We start from the raw sequence: 23,739 nt of genomic DNA, 5'->3' as shown, positions 1-23,739 counted from the left end.
TTCCAAGCAGTGTTAAAGAGGATTAAAATCGTAAAATAATGTGAAGATGAAAAGCACTATGTCTGTCTTGCCTCATCTGCAGATAGTTTAACAGTCTGTGTCTGTATCAGCAAGCAAGTTTTTACCACTTTATCCACCAAGACATTTCAATAACAGTCATTGCCATAGGACACAAATGCTTTTTACCAGACAGCCTGTTGAAAGACTGCTTGGTATTCTGTCAAAATGACAAGCTGCTACATCATGTTATAGGCTGCAAGAGCCTAAAAATTTAGAAGAGATGACTTCAAATTGATCTATGCTACTATGTCTCATGACAATACAGCTTATTTCTTATACCTGCATAATAAATTGGTAAACAAAATAGCTATAGAACAGTGTTTACTGCACAATCACAGATTGAGCATTTTATGTACTGTTTCAAAAAATTCTGCATGCTTATTTCTAAGTATTACATAAATCTCAGTAAATAAAGCAGTTTTTTGTTAATAAAGAAGGAAAAGTTTTCCCTGCTAACATAATCCCACTAAACAGATCTACATTTGACCTTTACAAAAGCTCGGATCACAGGGTACTCTTCGAATCACTTAACCTTGAAAAGTGCCATTGTGGGGGAGCTAGATTTGAAACACTCTCAATTATTATTAATTCTAGATATGTACTGAAGTCACCTGTATAACTCAGGTTAGGAGAGAAAATAAAAAGACTAAATCCTTTGTTGACTGTCACAACCAGTCATTTAAAGGTTCTCTTTAGCAGAATAGCAAGTTATACACCATGGAGGTCAGTCACATCTACTCAACATGAATTGGGAATAAGAAAGGAATAATCAACTGTCTCAATGCTATGTGTGCATGGAATAAAATTCTTAGGAACAAGATTATACACAATTGAAACTGCTTCGTCTTGAACAGTATGGGGCTGAAAATGAAGACAATGTCCTCTGCAAAATCATGTTAACGCATGATCCAAAAAGTGGGTACTGATTAAAACCTGGTTTAACATTCATACGAATAATGTGAATAATACATTTGATTCTCTTACAATGAAATAATCTTGAGTTGTACAGAAAAAAGTACTATTAACTGTAAGTATCTGTATATATTTCTGTGTAAATGAATTATTATACATTGGACTTTTCCCCTATATTCTTAAAGTTTTGCTTATTCATGTTAGTATAAAACAGTTTCAAACAATCTTTAAAACTTTTTGTTTAATAATGCTTTAATGCTGGACAAATATCTGAGGATGATTTTAGTATACTCCATTAGAACTCTGTAGGAGATATGTGTGACTAACAGCTTTCAAGAACTGTGAGTTTCATTCTGTAATCCCTTTGAAAAACTATTTCCAAATGAAAGAGTTAAGATTTATAATAATTTAGATGAGGCACAGAAAGAGAAAACATGGACAGGGCCAGAATGTACAGGATCAGATGATACTGTGAGTTCTTCAGCTGATTTGGGCTTCTCTTTAAACTGAGCTCAGCTGATCTCCTAAAACATGGTGCCAGGGACACTTGCATCTATCCTTCATGCAGGACAGCACTGAGAATTATGTTTCGGCATCAGTAATTAAGCGACAGAAAGCTCCAGCCAACATTATTAAAAGTGATCTGGAACAATACTAGGTGGTGCCATTCACATCATGCTTATCCTGGGCTCATGTATCTTTAAGGGCACTTCTTGGGTAGATGGCATAAGAGGTGACTCATAATTTGCATGAAGGTGTCCTAGGAGTTCCACCAGGATATCTTCTCTAGGTGTAGACATGGGGAGAAATCACTGTCATGTGATGAACAATTGCTAATTTATGAAATGAGAAAGCAAGCAAATAAATGGTTGAAAGCAGAGTTACCTTATAGATGCCAAAGAGCCCCAGGTCTCGTACAACTGACAGAGCACTGACCCTGGGACCAGTAGTGATCTCTCCAGCCACCTGCAAACGAATCTTGACGATTTCTAAAGGATTTGTGAAAATAACCTGTGAGCCTCCAGCCTAAAGAGAAAAAGAAAAGGTCTAGGATCAGAGCTGGGAAATGGTCAGAAAAACACAAGCAATTCTCAACACAGCTTAGAATATTCTATTCACAAGAGGCTGCAGTCTGTCTAGGGTCCACCAATTAAAACAGCTGATGATTACAAGTTTGAATCAAAACACAATTACAGTCTAGGAAGCCTCTTGTAAAGAGGCCCTAACTCTCTCTTGTCAAGGTTGAAAGAAGCCAAAGGCCAGAGGAAGACTTCAGTTGGCCTCACTGGAATCCTCATGCTAAAATGGCAAAGATTTCTTGAAGCAAAATCAACTGCCCACCCCCCAGCGCTCAAAACCAAGGTCATAAAGGTAATAATAAAATACAAGGCAACTGGTATCAAACTAAATAACAAAGTACACAAAGACACAGATCTGTCTCCCACAAGTGGAGTAGGGCAAGGACAAACATTCTTGAATAATGGATTTCAAGATTCTGGCAAGGATGCAGTAATTGCCGAGAACATATAAATTTAGATGGAAAAAAATCAAAATTTAATTGGGCGGATGTGAAGTTTCATGAAATCATTCTTATAATTTTACTTATGTATCACCTGTCTATAGAATTATTTTTCTCATATAAGATAAATGGCATGTCAAAAAAGTAAAAATATGTATTAAATCAATTATGGCCCAAACTTTGAACAATATGTGTTATTTCATTCCAGCAGTGGCTGTGTGCCATATCTTTAAGATCATCACTGAAATCTTTAAAGTGCACTACACAGGAAATTTTAAGCTAGCTATTTTGAAGCTAAGCCTGTATTTATCGTAAGCAATTATATTCTTTTTTTAGTGTACTTCAACTTGTTATTCCTTGTCATAAATACACTAAATTTTTGTATGATCCAAATACAGATTAATATACAGCACAATTCATCATGACATTTATTATGTGTATCCTTTTTTTTTTTTTTTTTTGGTCTTTTTGCTTTTTATCAGTACCGGGGATTGAACTCACGACTGCCTGCTTGCAAGGCAGACGCTTATGCCGCTGAGCTAAATCCCCAGCCCCATGACATTTATTATGTAGTGATGTCCTAAAGCAAAAGCACAGACAATGGTGCTTATCGTTCACAGCTTACAAGGTATCACTGCGGTAACAGGGTCAACACTGTAAGGTTCAAGCTGGACCTGACTCTCTAGCCCCCAACCTGCTGGCAGCAGTGGCACTACTTTCAGCAGGGAACTCATCGGCCGGCATAGGATTTTGTGAAGGAGATAAGATAGGACAAGAAATTTTGCAGGTCCTGAGGACATCTAGAAACAACACACAAAGTTTATATCAGACACTTCAAGGCCTTTGCCCACTGAAGTGCAAGACTGCCAGCGAACTTTGACCACAGATGTTTATTAAAATCTTCTGGCCTGACTCTGCCTTCTCTGCACCACTATAAAAAGGATACATTTCCCTTTGTTCCTTGCAGAAGGTCTTATCACTCTTTGCCTGCCCATCCCCAGGCACAATAAATTCCATGCCATGTTGCCTTTACACAAGCCTGGTGATCCCTGCTGACTTCCATCCGCTCCCCCCTTAAAGGTTATAAAAAAGTCACATAAAACTACCTCTTAGAAGACTCTCTATTCCCAGTTCCTAAACTATATAACATCACAAAATGGTCCATATTAATTAAAACTTGCTACAAGGATGGTCTCTGAAGTATTATTTAAAATAGTAGGAGCTAACAATTAGAAATAACATAAATATCCAGTGGTAAGGGATGAAATAAATGAATTTGAGTATATCAATGCTTGAGATACTATATAGCCGGTGAAAATACTGTAGAAAAATGTTCTCCATATGATAAATAGCAGCCTTCCATGTTTAAAACACATACATTCTTCCCCAAATGCACTTACTACCATACAAGACATACAACAGTGTGGTGGTTGGGAGCTAGAAATTCTAAAAATAGTTTATTTTGGCTATACTTTTAAATTTTTCTATGTAGATCGCAAGTTATTTTCTGTAAAGAAAATTAAGTACATAGCTTATGCAATGTATTTAACAATGTTAACAAAAGACCAAAGAAAAATATTCAGTCATTAAATCAAATTGTTTGCCATTTTTATCAACTTGATGGGGTAGGCAAGATATATTTATTCTTAAAAACAGACAAGCACTTTCCTCTCTCCATAGTAACATGGCAATAGTGCTTGTTAGCCACAGGCTTCTCTCTCTGTCTGCTTCTTCCATGGATTACTCATCACCTTCAGCTAATGTTGGCAGGACAATCTGGAGTGGATTCATCGAAAGGCCAAAGAAAGGGCCTCAAGAAGTAGGAAGCAGAGAGTAAGAGGAAACACTTAAAACCTGGTGTGTCTACCAGTCCACATGAAGACATCCTGTTCTCTGTTCTGACACTCTGCATGTATCTTGTCATCATCAGAACATGTATGGAAAGAATGAACCCTTACCAGTTTGCAGCTACTGTTTCCTGTGTGACAAGAGAGAATAATTGAAGGCTGACAGAATGAGGAGATGAAACAGACCTAGCTCAGTAACCATGTTAAGTGTACAGTAAGGATTCTCTTTGTACTTCTGGACTAGAAATCTCTGTATATGAGATCCAGAGACTTATTTAATGTAAGAAAACTACTTCATAGAGACAGAAGTGTTAAGAAAGGCTCATTATGGTGGAATTAGCTTGAGGACTGATTTCTCAAAACTCCAGAATATAAGGTTATCTCTACCATGGATAAAATGAAAAAGCGATCAGAGAACATTGATCTTGAGAAAAGGAATGAGTGTGCCCTCATCTGTGTAGTGCCTACAGTGGGCAATGGGGCAGGTCAGTATCCCCCATATGAAAATATAGCCTCTATCGAAAGTATCTCACTTAAGTGTCTGTCTTGGGTTAATTTTTTCTCATTGCTGAGACAACACCTCGAATTAAGGAGGAAAGCTTTATTTAGACAATTTGTGAAGGCTTCAGTCCATAATCAGCTGGCTCCAAGTAGGGTGGCATGGTGAGGGATAACCATTCAAGGCAGAAGACAGCAAAAGCAACAAGAGCAAAGGGCCAGGGAGGCTGACAGCAAGCCACTTTTTCTCCCTTATATTGTAAGCAGGCTACCATCCCCTAGGGCTCATGCAGCACTCATACCATCTCAAGTGTCCCCTCTTGCACAAGATGAAGATGTTTACAAAGTGAGGACCCTGATCCCCTGGTGTGTCACTTCCACACAATCAATCCCAGCATCACATACTCTAGGTCCAATGACCTTTAAAAAAGCCCCATCCATGACTGCATGAGACTTTGGGGAGACATCCAGACACAAACCATAACATTTATCACGAACAGCAGAGATGGTAAACATCTGGGAGTCAACACAGTGCTCATGATAAAGCAACTGTTTCCCGGGAGCTGGGTTCTTTCTCTTTCTCCCAAGGTGGTGGCTCTCCTCTAATGTTGCATGTCATGATCACTTACAGAGTTTGTAAAAGGTAGTGTACTACTGCACCCTGCTCCAACTAAATAAGAACTTCTGTGTTGGTCTTTTTAAAAAAATTCCCACATAATCATTATGCACAGCAGGGGTTAAAAAATCCTTTTAATATACCCTCTCTAGGATCTCTATCAATTCTGAGTATGAGTTCAGTCTGTTTCCTTAAGACTGTGATTTCTAACCCTGGTCTTTCACAATATTTCAGAGAGTAACTTTTTTATTTTATCTCAGATCTCCTAAGCAACTGATGCCATTATTAAAGGACACAATTTTTAGTAAAAAAAAATGTGGTATTATATTTTTACTGACACCCATAAAAGTTGTTAAAATACATAATAGAAATACAAACTTATACTCAACTCCCTGACTTCAAGCCAATTGACAGACATAAATTCTATACTATAGAAAAATGTGTTCTTATCACTTACATTGAAGCAAGAGGCAAATCCACTGCAGAGTGCTGCAGGAAACAGATGCATCAGAAAGAAAGGGTACAGCAATACCAGGAAAAAAGAGTGATGGACTCACAGTCTCTGGTGACCTCAAAAAGAACGAACTTACAGATTCAAAGTGGCCTATTGAAAGATGTCAAAGGTGAAACAGGCCCTTTGGAGTCAGGCTGGAAGGAAATGCGAGACTCTAAGGCACCAAGAGAAGATGCTTATCATCAGGTGTGTTGTCCAGGTATCTCCAAGGCTTGATCACTGAGCAGCACACTGCCTGCTAAGCTTCCAACTCCTGATCTATTTTCCATTCACAGTACTTCAGCCATGCTCCTCCTCTCCAAAGATCAAAGACAGCCCAAGCAGCAGACAACGAACAGGAACACCTATTGTGCACAATATCTTTGTGTCCTTCATCACCTGAGATCTCTGGTTGTGTGAAGATACTGGCCTTTTTGTGTGTGCAATTTTGTCACAAATCATTTCTCTATGACGTTTTGGAGTCTGTAGCAAATAAGACAGGGAGATTTTCCATCCTAAACCCAGTGTGGCATATCTTACTGACAGTGGGGACCCTGATTTCTCTACATGGCTCTTGCTATACTCTGTATTACAACTTCAGAGAAACAAACACATACACACTCATCTCTTCTTCATTCCCATACTTATTTACCAAATACAAGCAATTGCGTTCAAAGTTTGTCTCAGGGACCATAAGGACACAAGATGAGTACAAAATCATTTCCGTTTTCTAGGAATTTGAAGTTAAGGGCTGAGGTAATTGATAAGCATCAAATATCCACCACTGGCCACAGCTGGCCACAGGGTGTTAGTTTGTACATGTGTATCTTCAGTCCATGAAAAAGATGCCTTTTCCAGACTTCACATGATTATAAAATGAAGCACAGAAAAATCAAAGCAATTTTTATTGGTTGAATTATATCCCACCCAAAATCAGTTTACTATACCTTGTAAAATACCTTAACTGCTAGGGCTTCAGAATAGGTATTCTACATGTATTTGGAGATGAGGTCTTCATAAAGGGAAACTGGTCTTTAAGGTGGATCTTAGTCTAATCTCACTTATTCTTCCAAGCACAGGAATTGAAATATAGGCATATAAGAGTGCAGAGGAGACCATGTGAAGCCACAGGGCTGCAAGTTAAGTAGAGAGACCTCAAGAAATCAGCCCTGTCAAAACTTTGACATTGGATTCCTGCCACCATAAAAGCAATAAAACAAATTACTGTTGTTTAAGTCACCTTGTGTTTGGTATTTCATCCTGGGAGCTTCAGCAAAGCAATATACCTGTTTTTCCAGGTAAATACCAAGAGCAAACAGAGGAAAACATTTTCTACGGAGTTCAGTAGCCACATGACTCACAAATACTGGTGCTGGCACGTGAGGAAGGGTATATACCACATATGATAAGAGCTAAGGTCCAGACAAATTGATTTGGCAGTTCAAAGGAGGACAAGGTTTCCCCTGGCTGGAATATCCTGGGAAACCCTAAAGCACACAGAATTACAGTATGTAAGGTGACAACTGAAGTGGAAATAAGACTTAAGTAGAGAGTTCATGACAGCCCAGTGACGAGAGCATGTTATATATTTATGGGTAACAAATCTAGCACCATGTTCATCAAGTGAAATTTTAATAAGGATGACAATTATGAGGATTGTTAGGACAATTATGACAATTGTTAGGATTTACTGAGGGTTTAGATACCAAGAATTGTGCTAAAAGTATAAATTTTATTTAGTCTTTATATCATGATGTAGGTAATACTACCCTGATTTTATAAATGAACAAATTAAGAGAGTAGTGATAGATGATCCAACTTGCTTGGGGTCACATCAGGTAGGAAGAACAGGGGTGGATTCTAAGCTAGAGCTGGTAGATGCCAGAGCTTGAGTGGACACCTGTTAGCAAAAATAGCATGAAGGAACTGAGCAGAGCCCTTCACTGTACATGGCAAGGGCATGAAAGTATGGCTGAAGATCAGACTGCTGGGCCAAGCATAGAAGGTTTGGTACACCAACCTGAAAACTAGGACTGCATACCCTCTATGTGCCCCTGCAATCATCCTGGGAAGAGAACTAGTAAACAGGAACTAGGACTATGGAATAGTCTAACTAGCACCAAAGCGTCAGGAAGCTGCCAAGGTAGCAGAGGAAAAGGGGCTTATGAAAAAGAGTCCTGAGGCAGAGATAACAATTAGGGTTTTAGCAGACTGGTTCAGAGATAAGAGACCACAATTAGAACCACTGCATCTGTGGTGCGGTGGGTAGAGTGATCCTTAATAGATGCAATAGAGACCAACAGGGTTTGGTGGCAGAACATGGGAGAAGGTCCCATGTGTCTGCACCTGTTTAGCTGGTGCAAGGGTAGTAAGGAGAAATTTGAGACATTTAAAAGTGTGGAAGATCTAGTTTCCATGTAGATGAGGGCATAATCCAAATAGAGATGAAGGCAGAAACTTACATGGGATGAAAGGAAGAAGAAAACCTATGAGTAGTAAGAGACTAAAAAGCCACAGCAAACTCTTGCATTATGCTAGTGTTATGGCAGTTGGGATACTCAAGAAAGGGCCTTGCAGAAGGGAGAAGTTGAAATGGCCAACAATGCCTACTGACTCTGGTAGGCAAAGTCAAGTGTGAGGGGTGGGAATGGGAGAGTGACATTGAGGAATTAGGAGACATGTGTAGCCTTCACTTTTAGAGGAAGGAAAAGTAAGAAAATGATAGTTGCTTATAACAGCAAGTCAGGGACAATGAAAATTTATTTAGGGCAACACACGAAAAAAAGACCCATGCGGAAGAGAAGAAAGAGACAAAACACAGGGATAAGTATTCTTTGCTTCAGCAAAATAGCATAAGTAGAGGAGAAGGAGTAGCGAAAGATAAAATATGAAGTATTTGATTTCATGACTTACACAGTTGGGGGATAATTTTTTTAGGGCAGAAACTGATATCTGGTATCCTATTATTTTATATTTGAGAGACACAGAAATAGAATGAAATGAAATAGGGTACAAGAAGATACAATTAAATAAAGTTCTGGTATATAAGACCAAAAAAAAAAAAAGAACCAAAGACTCCCTTGGAATCAGTGGTAATGTAACATTCTAGCTAGACACAAGAAGTTAGGATGAAGTTAGTCTGATCTGTGACACGACAATAAAGTAGTTATTGATATCTAGGGATGAGTCTATGTGAGATCATTCATGCATTCTGTTCCTCAACTCAAACCATACAGTAGAAGACACAGCAGGCAGCCACGTGTTTAAATCCAGCTCAAGGTCACATATAGGAACTCTGTGAGGAACACACTGCGTGTACATGTGACTATGGATAAGGACCAGTTAAGTTTAGTGCCACATGGGTTTTTACTCAGGCTATCACTAGGTACTAAACAAAAACATTTCTTTGTCCACTCAATTCATACTGAATACTAGGATTCGTATGACAATTTTGGGGGGTAGCATTTTAAAGAAGAGAGCACTTGACTTCAAAAACATGTTTAGAGAAAGATATAACTAGTACACAAAAAAAGTACAATTTACCAGCCTTCTTGGGATGGTCCCAGCATCTATGGATTTATGCTTCCTGCAATTACAGAGTACACAGTTATTTTTTTTTTTTCCTCAGCATGTAGAGAGTAGTTAACCAGGAGATCCTCTGTATTGAAGGATTTAGTGACTGATACAGAATTCTCTCTTACCAGTTGGCAAACTCTGAATTTTTCAGACAGTAGTTCACTATGTATGAGGGCTCTGCCAGCAGAGGGAAATAATCTGCTTCAGTAGTGGACTCCAATTCTCCAGCTGCTTCTTCCTCAGGGGTACTCTTCTCTCCTTTTCCTGTTCTTTAGTTTTGAATGAGCTACTCTGACCTTTCTGACTGTTATACCTGGAGGCTATGGCCTTTCTACTAATAAGTGGCTCTATTCACTGTCTTGAGAACACAATAGTACTTCTGGCTTTCCTGGAGGTGAAGAAATGGAAGCACAGAATTCTGTCCAGTACAGAGACAAAATCTCAATCCTAACTGGCCTGATTATAAATTCCAGGTTGGAAGCTATATGCTGATTTGCTAACTGTCAAAGAAAATGAGCTTTACAATGATTCATTTTCAGTTTTTCTTTCTTGTTTGAACACAGTATCTGGCTCATCTTTGGCCAATATGATCATATGGACTAGAATAATCCCCATGCCTTGGCAAGCCTCTGTGTAGGAGATAAACGATTCAGACACTAAAGTGCCTCAAGAAATATGGAGAAAAGATGTTTCTCTAGGTACACTATAACTGATTTTCATCAAATGCATCCAACTTTTCTGTGTGAATTACTCAATAAATCCTGAAGAAGACAGACTAGTGATAGTAAGATACCCAAATCATGCCAATCTGATCCTTAGGTATACTTTAAACTCAGAAAAGAGCAACTACTGACAATTTCAATTTTCTTCAGTGGGCCTGCAAAATGATTATATTGGCATAGGTTTTATCTAAATAAAACACAGTGACTCAAGATAGAAACAACAAATCTCTCACTTCTGTACCAATACAAACCAAAGTTCACATATCAATACAATAGTTTCAGGTGGTACAATTCATATCTGAGGCCCACAGTCTTGATAAACACATGCTGTATCCAGGAGGGCTAAGAAAAATCAAAATGGAAAATGAGACTGTGGAAACTGCAGCAATGTCAGCATGAAGTCCCAGTTCCAGGCTTCTTAAACGAATAGGGCTCCTATCCACACAAAGCACCATTATTTCCCAATGCTCTGATTTTTCACATGATATGGTTCTCATGGCTCAAACTAAAATTACATTTTTCTCTTCTAATATGTCCTCTCTGAAATGGACTAGACAGTTTGGAAGAAAAAAAAAATACTTGAAATATGCCTACAATCACAACTCCTTTTGGTCAATACCCAAATGCTTTTGTAAAGCTTGATTTCTTCACCTCTTCCTTACAACTTTTGCAACTCAAATTTCTCTTGCCACGTTACACAGAGATTTATTTCACTGCGGACATTTCTGACTACACAGGGAACTCTATGGTGGGATGTGGTACAGCTAGTTCTTTTTTAAAAACAAAATTTCAGGAAATAAAATATTTAGAAAAGCAATATAACTCAGAATCCTAATATAGTGCCCCATTTACTCTAAGTACTGTGAGAACAATGACTCTCACTAAATCAATAATATTCTTTAGGTCCAACAGGTGTGACAAGGCTGTCTGCTCTCATGACTGTAACTACAGGAAATGTCAGCAGCCTCGATACATGACCTTAAAGGATTGGTTCCAAAGCACCAGTTCCAACTTCTCCATAATCCATTTCCATTCACCTATATGAAAAGACAAGTCTTTTTCTAACACTTCTTTAATAATTGTGACAATATTCTTAAACACTTTTCCTTGTGATCTGGAGATCCAAGTCAAAAGCACTCTTAAGATGAAAAGGCATATTGTCTCCATGACTATCTAAATAGTATTGAGACTATTTAGAGAATATTTAGTCTTGAATACGAAAAATAAAAGCCACTATTAGTGTGTTGACAGAAAATATGGTAGTATATTTTAACCTGGTATAATTTATGCTATGTTTTAAATTAAAAGCATTAAATATAGCCATAATTTAATCACTTCCCTTTAATTGGAATTCACATGGTAGATACTTATAGCTACTTAAAAAATTAAGTGGCAAAACGTATATAAAGACTATGTATCTTGATATTTTAATTATGCTCAATTGAATGTACTTAGATTTAAAGTGCTTTTCACAAATGACATGTGCTAAGAATATCTAATTGCACACTGACATTCTAAAATATGTGCCTATGTGTATCAAAAGTGGATTAATATGAAGTTATGGATATATGAATTTTTTATTAAACCCAAATATATTATTTTGATTATTTGGATACAAACAAAACTATAGCTACAAATAAGATCTACATTAATAGATGCTTAATAATTTACGTAACATTAAAATGTATATCTAAGTGATAATAATATTTGACATTTGAGTAAATTAGAAAATAAAGATTTCTTAACAAATCTAAGCTTCAAGTTTCCATTTACTCTACTACTAACTTGATGTTAAACGGAGACGTGAATTTGTAAGTAGCACAAGTATTATTATGTATAAATATCACCGGTACAAAACAGATATTTAGCACACAGCAGAAGGTGGATTAATTTAACATGCATTGCCCATTAACAGTTGACGGCTGTTCATAAGGACTTCAAGACAGGTGTTCAACCACCTTTCAGAGAAGCTGGCCTGAAATCAATGGCCATTCATTTGACCCAGTTCTGAAGGAAAAGGTGTTAGTCCCAGGGTCCTCACCAGAAATGCTCCCTTTCTATCATCAGGAATGTAAGGCCTGATTTCACGCTGAAAAAAGGATCTTTTCTTATATCTTATTTGTGATGGGCTAAGCTGTATCCCTCCAAAACCTGTCCTAACTCCACAGTACTTGAACATGAGACTATGTTTTGAGACAGGGACTTTGAAGAGGTAACTAAAATAAAATGAGATGGGTGTGCCCTAATCCTGCATGACTGGAGCCTTTATAGAAAGAGAAAATCAAGGTATCGATACATAGGGTCTGGAAAGGGACCGTGGAGAACACAGTGTTATGGATTAAAAACTGGTGGTCAACTTAACGCCAACTGAATTAAATCAGCATGGTGCTGAGCATAGATGGTCCACCTAAGGAAAGATGCCAGCATAACTAAAGACTTAGACAAGAGTGAGGCATTGTGGGTTTCTCTAAGTGTTGCTGTTTTGAGCTTTGCTTCTCCTAGAGGAGCTCGTCATGACTAGCTTCCCCAGTTTGAATTTGACCACTGTCATCAGAGTTTGGGACCTTGTTGGTGAGAGTGGCTGTGGTTCACTTTGGGGGAACTCTGGTCCTTACATTCAGCATTGCTTCCTGACTCCAGAAGGGAAGATGTGTGCTGCTTAATCTCCAGGACAAACTCATCATGCTGGCTTCCTGGCATGTACTCGACTGTTCTTATGGTCAGAGGAGTTCCGGACCTCTGTGTGACTGAGGATGGCTGAGGTGCTTTTCAGGACATCCTTGGTCTTTGAGTGTGACTTCTCGGCTCCACTGTAGAAACTTCAGCCTATCAGCGCAGCTTCTTCACCTTGCTGGCATAGACTTTCTAGCTTCCACTCTTGACCTTTGGGCCTTCCCAGTGCAGATCCATAAAAGAGACTAGCTAAGTCCTTGTCGTGGCCTCTAGACTTTCGTTGTACTTGTGGAAGGCACTGTCATGGGCTCCAGTCTTCATCTGGACTCATGCAGGACACTGCTGTGGGATCCAGACCCCTGGCTGAATATTCTGGGTCTTAGTGCTGTGGATAGATTTCCTGAACTTTCTTGTGTCAAACTCTAGGTGACCGTCATACAATAATATTATAAATTCTGTGTCCTGATTCTAATTGTTCTCCTCACAACCCTGGCCACAACACACAGGGAGACAGCAATCACCCAACTGAAAGCAAAGGTGGGAAGCCTCAGGGGAACTAAACTTGCCTGGACTTTATATCTCCAGAACTGTGAGAAAATAAATTCCTGTTGGTTAAGTTGCTGATATGAGGTATTTTTTATAACAGCCTCAGCAAACTGATAAACTGAGAGTGCAATGAAATGCACACTTTATAAAAAGCTATACAGCATTTTCCTCCTTTGATCTGGCATACAAATTAAGGTCTTTAAAAACCTTGTTATAGACTGTGTCTGGATGTGCCCCCCAAAGCCTCGTGGGGTCATGGGAGATGGGCTTCTAGAGTTTGATTGATTTATGGTAGCTGGGATTATGGGTGTGAGTGTTATACCCTACTGGGTTGGCCTACAAACAACATAAGGGACAGAGAGAATCTTATGCTTCTCCCTTATGCTCCTGTTGCTTTCGCTCTCTTTTGCATTTGTAAACTGCTGCCCTCTGCCATGGAGCCAGCTGATTACGGACTGAAACCTCCACAAACTGTGAACTAAATAAAGCTTTCCTTCCTTAATGTTGGGTGTCAGGTATTTTGTCCCAGTAATGAGAGAAAAGTAACCAAGATAAACCTATAACTAAATTTTAACAACTTTAAAAAGAGAATAAAATAGATTTAACTTTGAAAAGAATAAAACAATCCTTACCATGTAACTGTTTTTGAGACAGATATCAAACTGAAATATCCCAGTCTTAATTTCTCAGTCACATGGTTAGTCAGAAAAAGGTCATTCTGTTTACACATTTTACAAATACTAAGCTTCTTCTTTTCAGCTTCACAGGGTTTTAATAGGCCTGTAGAAGCCTGGCCAAGAAACCAAAGTGGAATCTGTCTGATTGACATTAAAAAGCAATTAACTTATAGACTTGTCAAATATGTTAACATTTGGGGGTCTGCCTGTTTTATGTGTCTATTTTGACTACTACCACCAGAACCATTTAATGCTTTACAGACCTTCAATGTCTGATACCTAACTGCACCAAGTCTGTGACCTAATCTTTTTCAAATTTTTGTATGACAAACCCTTCCCCTATTTATTAGAAAGCAAGAAGGATAGTTCAATGTTTGAAGTACACTGAATCAAATACCGTAACGCCTCAGTTTACAAATGCTTTTTGCAAAGAATTTAATTTGCAAGCAAAAGCATTCAGCAAAATTTTGCTTCTGTTCATGAACTTCATAATGGTTGACAAGCATGAGCATGGCCACCTTCCCCACACAAACACAATGCAGATCTTCCCCTAAATTGTAAAAACAAATTAAGTTTATCAACTGAGACATCACTGTACTTTGTCACTTTACCAAAGAAGGGAAAAAAGGAAAACATACAAGAGGGATCTGTCTGGCTCAGCATGGACTTTTCCCTACTATGATGATACTTCTGACCCTCCACAGGCAGTCTTTAGCTAGGTAGGCTGTGCCAAACTGTCTTGGTCTGTTCAGGTAACTGTAACAAATGCCATAGACTGGGAAGCCTATAATAAGCATTACAAATTTCATTTCTCACAGGCTGAAATTTGGGGTACAGGGTGCAAGCATGGCTGGGGTCTGCTGAAGGCCTCTTCTTGAGTCATAGCCCATCTTCTCACTGTGTCTTTACATGGTAGAAGGGATGAGGCAGTCTGTGGGGTTCCCTTAGAAGGATACTAACACCATTTAAGAGAAACTTTGCTTTCATGACAGAAATCACTTCAGTCCCAGCTCTACCTCCTAATGCTGTCACACTGGGCACTGACTGAATACATGAGTGGTGGGGAAGAAACAAACATTTAATCTATAGCCTCATAAGCACTCAGTGATCAGATATTTTTTCAGGTTTTATCTTCGGTCTAAGAAGTCACCTGGAAAAAGCGCTTCTCACTGACACAGGCAGGCAGGCGGGCGACTCTGCTCCCAGCCAAGGCACCAGACCCCACCCCCAGAAGCCTTTCAGAGTGAACTGCAGTAGACCTGCCTCCACGGCATCTCAGAAATCTCCAAATTTGGGTATTGCCACGGTTAACATTTTTTTGCTATTCACTGGTTCCTTTTTAAAGTCTCTCTCTTTTTTAAATGATTCTTCATGGTTTTGACATGAAAATTTCACATGTTAACCATAAAATATAATCTTTTCTACCTGTAACATAACCAAATGCCTCATGGTACAGTATTAGCTTCATCCTGTTCGTAAGTTTTGAAATAAATATATTTTGGGGTTGGTTGCTTGCCATTTTTAGAAATGAAGTCAAATAAAATAAATAGGGACTATTTAAAAGTTGGTTCTACTTCTGAGTGCTAATAGAATACTTTCTTTTGAAATAACTTGGATACGTAGCTCTGTGGGCATGATTTCTGCTATTCCTTAAAGTCCATCAATTCCTTTCCCTGGCTTTCCTGAGGTAAATGTCTCTTCATTGCTCACCTGTCTCTAAAAGAACAGTAATGGAACACATAGTCACCATCCTTCATTTCCAGTTCCATAACTGTCTTCCTTACCAATGCCTTCTGGTCAAACATGGATTCATCCAGCAGGCATATCACAGCATGATAACAGGGAACAAACGGAACTGTACCAGGGAGAAATGGGCCATCTCCTCAGCATTCATGTCTCAGTTCCACCAGTATTTACCCAACATCCTTGCTAGGGATGCTGCTGGTTCTTAGCCCATAGCTGTAAAGGAAGATCTTCGCTTGGTGAATCAGTGACTGTATGTGACAAAAACAGCAGCTTATACAAAACACCTGATATAATAGATAAGCCTTCAAGGCAACAGGAATTGATGAGCAGCAGTAAAGCATAAGCACATATTAAGAAAATTGGTACTAAAGTCTTAAATCATGCGAAAGGGAGGATATGCAAAATACTGCTTCCCAGGAAAATTCTGAAAAATAGCAATTTAAAATAATGTAACCAATTATTAGATTTTTCATTAAACTTAAATAGACTATAAAGATGCAAGCATTAAAAATTATTTCTACAGTATCATCTTGGTTACTTGGCATGTCATACAGGAGTGACTTCACAGAAATTCAATTTACTGACCAAGGCCTCACATCATCCTATATTTTATAAATAAAATATGTGCAGAGACTTGTACAGTGAAATAAAAATTCTGGCTTAAGAAAATTATGCTGTGAGGCCACATCTCCACAGGAAGCCCTGGGAAGAGAGAGATCACAGAAATATGACTTAAGTCCACTTTAGGCAATCTGCCTCACCAACTCTGATTGCCAGAGCCTACGTGTTCATTACATGAGGGAATTTTCTTCCTATTTTGATATGATTGGATCTGAAATCTAAAGGAATTTCAAGCTCAATCATAAGGAATATGGGTTTGGATATATTCTATGATAGAAGTACTTACACTATTATTCAGGGCAAGCTTACAGAACTCAGAGCTCAAAACAGAATAGGACAAGAAAGGTTTGAAGAAGATGGTAAAATAAATGGAACTGTTAAGCACAACCTTTCATGGATGGGTGCAGTTGTAACTCAAAGCTCTTATTGGCCTTTGACACCAAAGGGTGGCCTTTCCAACTTCATCTCTTGGTAATTAAATGAAAAAATAAAACACAACCTAGCAACCTGATCTGATTAGCTGGGACCAGGGCAGTGGATGAGAAAATGTCATCTCACAAGAGACTCAGTGGCTAACAAGTCACAACCAGGAAGAGGAGAATAAATGGATCAGTAGAGGAAAAAAAAAAAAATGTAGGGAGAGATACAAAACCACTGTGAGAGAGGTCAAGAGAACAGAGAGGAAGTAGTGACCAGAGCTGGGTCAATTCTCTAGAGCCTTTGGTTTCATTTCATGACATCTTAAGGTAAACTTTTATTTATTATTACTACTTCAGTGAGTTTCTGTTCTCTTTAACTATGAGCAATCAACACCAGAACCCAGGACAGACATGAGGCTCTGATGCCATTGCAAGGCGTGGGATGAGGAGGGTGCTACTGAATCCTCAGTGGTGGGAAGACTTGGCTATTACTCCTATCACATTGCTCAACTTCTGCCTGTGGGCTGGTCTGATCATCTTTCTGACCAACAGAATGCAGTGGAAAGGCAGGCTGTACGAAGTCCTGCAGCTGCTGTCTAGGACTCTTAAGATGCTCTCCTTCAGACTCAAGCTGCCAATGTTTGCTGAGGCCAAGCTCCACAAACCAGCTGCATCAGGTACTATAGATGACAGCCTCAGCTGACAGCATGTGATGCTTTCCAGACAGCCACCAGACTGACACATCTTGGATATCCAACTTAGGGGAGTCTTAAGACAATTCCAGCCCCAGCTGCCATCTTTTATAGGGAACCTCCCAACTGAGCCCAGTCAACTAGAGAACCATGAGAGGATATTAATGAATTGTTTGAAGCCCCAGGCTTAAGAAACTCTCTGCAACAGATAATCAGTTTGCCTCTGCTCAGTGATGCAGAAACACTAAGATCACTCCCATTAGCAGGCAAGTCCTAGGAAGAGGACTGCCATGCATTGGTTAAAATGAAATGAAGATCAAATTTAATAGAAGGATGAAACCATTTGCTAAGGAAAGGGCAAATAAGCAGCTACAAAATTTAGGAGTTAGGAGCATAAGTTCAATGACAGATGTCTTGTCAAGGACAGGGTTCAAAACTGCCCCCACCACCCACAACACAGATACACAGAAGGAAGATTAGAGACCTTAAGATTGGTTAGGGCAACTGAAGACCTTCATAAGCCACATCCAATAAAATTCTCTTTTGCCTGAGGGAACTGCATGTTTTTACATTTCTCTTTATCCAAAAAAATTCAACTAAAATTTTTATAAAATCCAAAATACACGTATCAGAATTTAAAAGACAGAGACACTGGAAAAGGACGAAGACTGGCGTGTAAGTCATGTTTTAATCATTTCACATAGCTCTCACGGTTTTCCTCGCCAGCAAAGCTAACTGCAGTGGCTTCAAGATGAGCACCAAGGCTTGGTCACTTTCTCTGCTTCCAGAGTAGAGTGCTGCATTTTCCCCACCACTGAATCTGGCTAACTAAGAAGTATAATGTCGTTATGTCAATCCCTGGTACCTTCGAAGGTGGCCTGAGATCTGGCCTCTCACTTTGCTCTCCGAACTCTCTTCCACAGGATCAGACACTAAGATATGAAGAAGCCAGGTGACAGCCATAGCCTCCGCCCCAGCCAGCCAAGCTACCTCCAACTGCTATTTGTGTGAGGACATGGTGGACCTTCTGGCAACCCTAGCACCTTAGCTTGAAACTGTACGTCTGCTCATGAAGAAAAGAACAAATTACTATTTTAGGACACCAAGTTCTGGGTGGCTTATTTTAAAGCAATAGACAATTGAAAGGAGGCTGTTATTTCTATTTTATACACAAGAAAACTGAGGCCAACAGAAAGCAAGTTGTTTATTCCTTTACTCACATCTGGTAGGTAAAGACTTTGGGAGCTCAAACTGACTACACACATGTTCCTTAGAGGGTAATGGAATGACTTCTGTTTAATGTAATTACTTTTTATTTATTTTTCAATACTGGGTGTTGAAACCAGGACCATCACACTGAGCTATGTAACCTCAGCCTTTTAAAAATTTTTTGATATATTATCTTGATTTTGTGATCTTCCTGCCTCAGCCTCCCAGAATGCTGGGATTACAAATGTATGCAGTCACAGGTACCTAATATGACTGCTCTGATTACAAATGGTGAAAATTTTTAAAAGCATTAATTTTACACACAAAACATCTTTATTACGCAAACTGTTAAAAATTAAGACTTGCAAGGTTTTAAAAGAACACTTTTTATGTTGTAAAATGATGTCCATCTATATGGTTTCTATTCTTTGTGATTCTGGATTACCATGGTTTCCAGAGAAAGGTAATCTATTTTATTAAGGATGAGAATAGGCATTAACTAAAATAAAAGATATATATGAGCCCATTACACAGATCTGTCACTGGTAAACAATATTTAACAGGACCACCTTAATGCCAAGTTTGGCTTTGAAATTTTGTCACTTAACAAATAATTACAAAGTGCCTTCAGGTTATCATGCACCAAATCCTTAGTATTTATCAATGAATACAAAAAAGTCTTATTTGTCCTTTGGAACGAAGGAGACAGAAAAGAAACAGAAATCACGATCAACACACAAGTCCTGCAGAGTGCTTGAAGGTGGCTAGAGGTGTGCATTGGAGAGGGTGGGAAAGAGACAGGAAGGGGAGGAGGACTACAAGGCAGCGAGCAGAAGTGTTTGAGGGTGGGTAAAAAACTTCAGATTTACTTAGTATCAGGTATGAGTTTCCATTAAATACAGGACTATAGATAGAAACCTCAAGCTATCAAAACCTTAAATAAATATACTGCTCTAAATATTAAGTATACCTATATAACAAGCCTATAAATACACACATGTGTAACAGACACATGCAGTATATGTCACATTAGAATATTTCAAAGTAATGTGCTATCTGCTATTCTTTTTTGACAAGTAAAGCACAAGAGTGGCACCAATGGGAATAATGTGAAGGCTTCAGTTTAGGAATCAGAAGTTGTTCCTACTGCACCAGTTTTCAAAAGCAAACAGCTACTGCCTAGGGATACACTCATATGTAATCCAAGTAGAAAGACGCCCATTTCAGGACACAGTTATCTCTTGGGGACTGAGGGAGGGAAAAGCAATTGGGAACCAGCATTTATCAAGTTTGCCATTGTAAGCTGGGTGTCAAATACACTGTGACTATTTCATTCTTTTTTAAATTTTCAGAATAAATATTAACCACAACAGAATAATATAAAAAGCAATAAAAACTTACCCTAAAAGTGACATCTGATACATGGCTGTGCAAACGGGTATAAAAATATGCGTAAGAGAATCACCATACTAGTGAAAAATACAGTTAAAGCCTATATAGTATCTGGGTCCTAAGAATTTGCCAGGAAAAGAAATTAAGATAATTTTCTATTTCATGTTTTCAGTGGCAATACTCTTGTCAATTCCTTTCAGAACCAGTGATAAGCACAGATCAATGATCTCCCCCAAGTTTAGTAAACACATAAATAATGTATATTTTCACACAAATGTAAACATGTGCACATCATAAAAAATACAACGGACTTAAATAGCTCAAGAGCATGTTCACTTGCATTTTCAAAAACTATTATGAAACACTATTATTTTCTATTGGCTTGTAAAAGATTTTTACTAAACATAAGCTTTTTAAGACCATGGCTCATACTTTGTTGACACATCCGATGAATGTTAGGTTTATTTTCACACCAGATAATCATCACATTTATATTTCTTCCTTAAAACTAGTCTTGGCACCACTCATCTTTCCTTACCTGATCCTTCTTAAAATCAAGGATTAAGAAGCTAAAGGTTCAAGACACCTCAGGATTTTAACCTTCTGTTCCATTAGACATACAGTATGGCATTACACATAGTTTTTTTTGTTTTTTTAGTGGCAACAAAGCAGTAACAACTAAGAAACAGAATTCCAGTGGCTAATACCTTTGGGAGCCTAGCTGAGAATGGATGGTTGGGACAGAACTGCTCACGTCTGCCACATGTCCTGCTACCGTCACTAACACAGACCCTCATAACACTCCCTTAAGTAACTGAGCCTTTGATCCAAGGAGGGGAGAATGCAAGGAAAGGAGGAGAGCCTGAGGGTCTACGTATCTGACAGAAACTTCCACAACTACTGGCCTAACATAGAATGCAGAAAATCAACTCTGGGAGAAAATGCAAACCAATACCAATTCTGTCAGACTTTCAGTTTGTAAACCCCAGTTTCAACATCTAGTTTAGTCCTGAATTGTGCTGAATACACCACTAATATTAAGAGTGAATCTATAAAAATGCTCTGAAAGTCAGATTTTTGGCAGGACTTGAAACCTAATCTCAACATGAAAAATGAGTTTAAAAATAAAGCCAGACTTACCCTTTTCTATGTGTCAATAAAACAAAAGTATTTTTTTAAACCTCTTCAGTTACAGACATTATTATAAAAAATAACAAGTTAAGGAATTGGATAAATTTTATTTCTTGTAAGTGCCAATGACCAGTTTTACTTTTTCTAAAGTATAGCAAAACATAGTGTTTGGCTAAGCACTACAAAGTTATGCGGTTATGGATATGAAGATCTCCCTTTATATTTCTCGTTTTCATAGAAAACAGTTTATAAAACAAAAAGCCTTGTTCATAAAAAAGAACAGTTTGGCTACAAGTGCAAGCGAGCCACGTGTACTAACTCCTCATCATAATGAAGCAAGGTGAGCTTCATAGGGACTTAATGTCAACACCTAGGAATGCACTGCTGAACTAAGGCAGGAGCTATTTGTGGGACCCAGCCTCACAAAGCCCCTTGTACTCCCAACTGGAGAGGCCAGGCAGTTGGAACCCACATTTTTCTATGGTGCACACTGGGTGCCTAAGTCTGCAAGAAGAAATGCTGACATATATACCCATACCCTCGCATATATTCACGTGTGCATGCATACACAAACTCACAGTGAAAATGAAGTCATGCATCCTACTGGAAGATCTAAAATGCCTAACTTGTTTACTCCTAGAAAACTGCTTACTCTGACTTCTTAAGGCAATGACGGGGATTGAGGGAAACAGGCTTGAAACGCTGAGGACCACTCTCTACCCACCTTTGAGATGAAGGGTGGCAACCTCATTTCACAGATATTTTAAGTAGCTGTAAAGCCCAAGTGGCTCCAATTTTAAGCCTTTGTTTAGATCAGCTTTGAAAAAAGGTTACTCCTCTTTACAATAACTAGGCGCCACTTCTGATGCCAACCTGTGCAGTGTGTTTGAAATGGGCAACCACACCCGCCAAAACAAGACCACCTACAGATGGCACAATACATGCCACAACCAATCTCCTTGGCACTAAGATACATGTGCAGGAAAAAGGCTTTTGTTAAAAAGAAAAGACACTTTCAGGCACCATGTCATGATTATTGCCAAAATCAAAAATTAATTTTACATTTTAACATTCTTAAAGAGATTTATAACCATGTCTCTATAGCAGGTCTAAAATCTAGGGACAAACAAACAAATGCAACCTACCCAACAAATGAAACCTACTCCCATCTGACCTGAAACTCCCTTGGGTTTACCGAAACAGCCAGAAGGACAGGGATGCACATACAATAGCCCATGGTAACACCTATTTCAAAATCAGAAAATCCAATTACTCACATGGAAAACTACAGAGCTGTGTGAAGTGAAGACTGCTTATGGGGAAAAGCAGTTCCTGCAATGCCTGCTATTCTGTGATTATTACTCTGCACCCTTTTTATTGAGAACATTAAAGGCTCCTTTTTTTCTATCCTACATGCTCCTAAAGTTACAGAACCTGGCCATCTCTGACAGGTCAGTGATCAAACAAAATCAGGGAGTAACCAAATTCCATACATCTCTTAAGAATTACAATGACCCAAGACTTTTCAACCTCCGCTAAGCTCAAAAAACCACCATTCAATGTTGAACAGGACAATAAGCACTTTCCACACAAGCATTTAGCATTCTCAAGTGTTTGCCAAACATTAAACTCAATGATTTTCAAGTAAAACTACTTATTTTATGAATAATATTTCCTACTTAAAACAAGCCAATTACAAAACAGAAAAATATGACCTCATTCTTCTCTTTAAAAAAGATACATAAGGTTGTATAGAAAAAAAACCAATGTTGTATTACCTGAGTGATCACAGCCTGTTTATTTAACCAACCTTATCCTTGAATAGCACCAGCCTTTGTATAACATTTTAATTTACTTAAAGTATTTACATTCACACGAGCAAACTGGTAAACCAGATAAAGGGAGACACAATGTTTTGCCAAGCTGCAGAACAAGATGCAGATTGTTCATCCATGTCAAGAAGCAATCAGTACACACATTTTTGACAATGCAATGCACTCAGCCAGCTATTTCCCAGCATCCTTCATCCAGAAGCATTTGAAGTTTGCAATTGTGGCCACTTTTAAGGAAGAGCAAAGCAGAGAGCTATGGCTGCTGACTTGAAGCTACAAATTACAGTGTCTGACCCAGCAGAGGGTGCCATGTGCAAAGTATGTACTATGGGTACCAATTAACTTTAGAAAAGTTAATGAAATTTTTTCAAATGCCAAACACTTCTGCCACAAATGACTTCTTCTGCAGAACCAACCACAAGCAATGATGCATTAAACAGACGTAACGTAACAGGCAGTAAGATCAGAAACATTTACCCTTACACCTCAGGCATGGTTGCCTGTCTAGGAGAGCAGAGATGCCTTATAGTAGATTCTGCCCTTGTACAGGATCTGTGG

At 38.6% G+C, this 23,739-nt stretch overlaps 1 protein-coding gene across 3 annotated transcripts in view; it reads right to left on the bottom strand.

The window, feature by feature from the left end:
- Slc25a13 (solute carrier family 25 member 13) overlaps nt 1-23,739 on the bottom strand; it is a 169,296-nt gene that overhangs the window by 24,644 nt on the left and 120,913 nt on the right. For 2 of the 3 annotated variants that reach the window (XM_003475007.5, XM_063242420.1), the window contains one exon: nt 1,858-1,998. In XM_003475007.5, the coding sequence (XP_003475055.3) occupies nt 1,858-1,998 (141 nt within the window). Of the gene's footprint in view, nt 1-1,857; nt 1,999-23,670; nt 23,734-23,739 lie in introns of those variants that run through there. The other variant, XM_063242426.1, reaches the window with a different exon arrangement.

This window comes from Cavia porcellus, unplaced genomic scaffold (genome assembly GCF_034190915.1).
Source record: "Cavia porcellus strain 051 isolate PalLab524CR breed Dunkin Hartley unplaced genomic scaffold, mCavPor4.1 scaffold_2, whole genome shotgun sequence".
NCBI lineage: Eukaryota > Metazoa > Chordata > Mammalia > Rodentia > Caviidae > Cavia > Cavia porcellus.
Note: the sequence above shows the minus strand (reverse complement) of the source record. Positions and strands in the feature narration are given on the sequence as shown.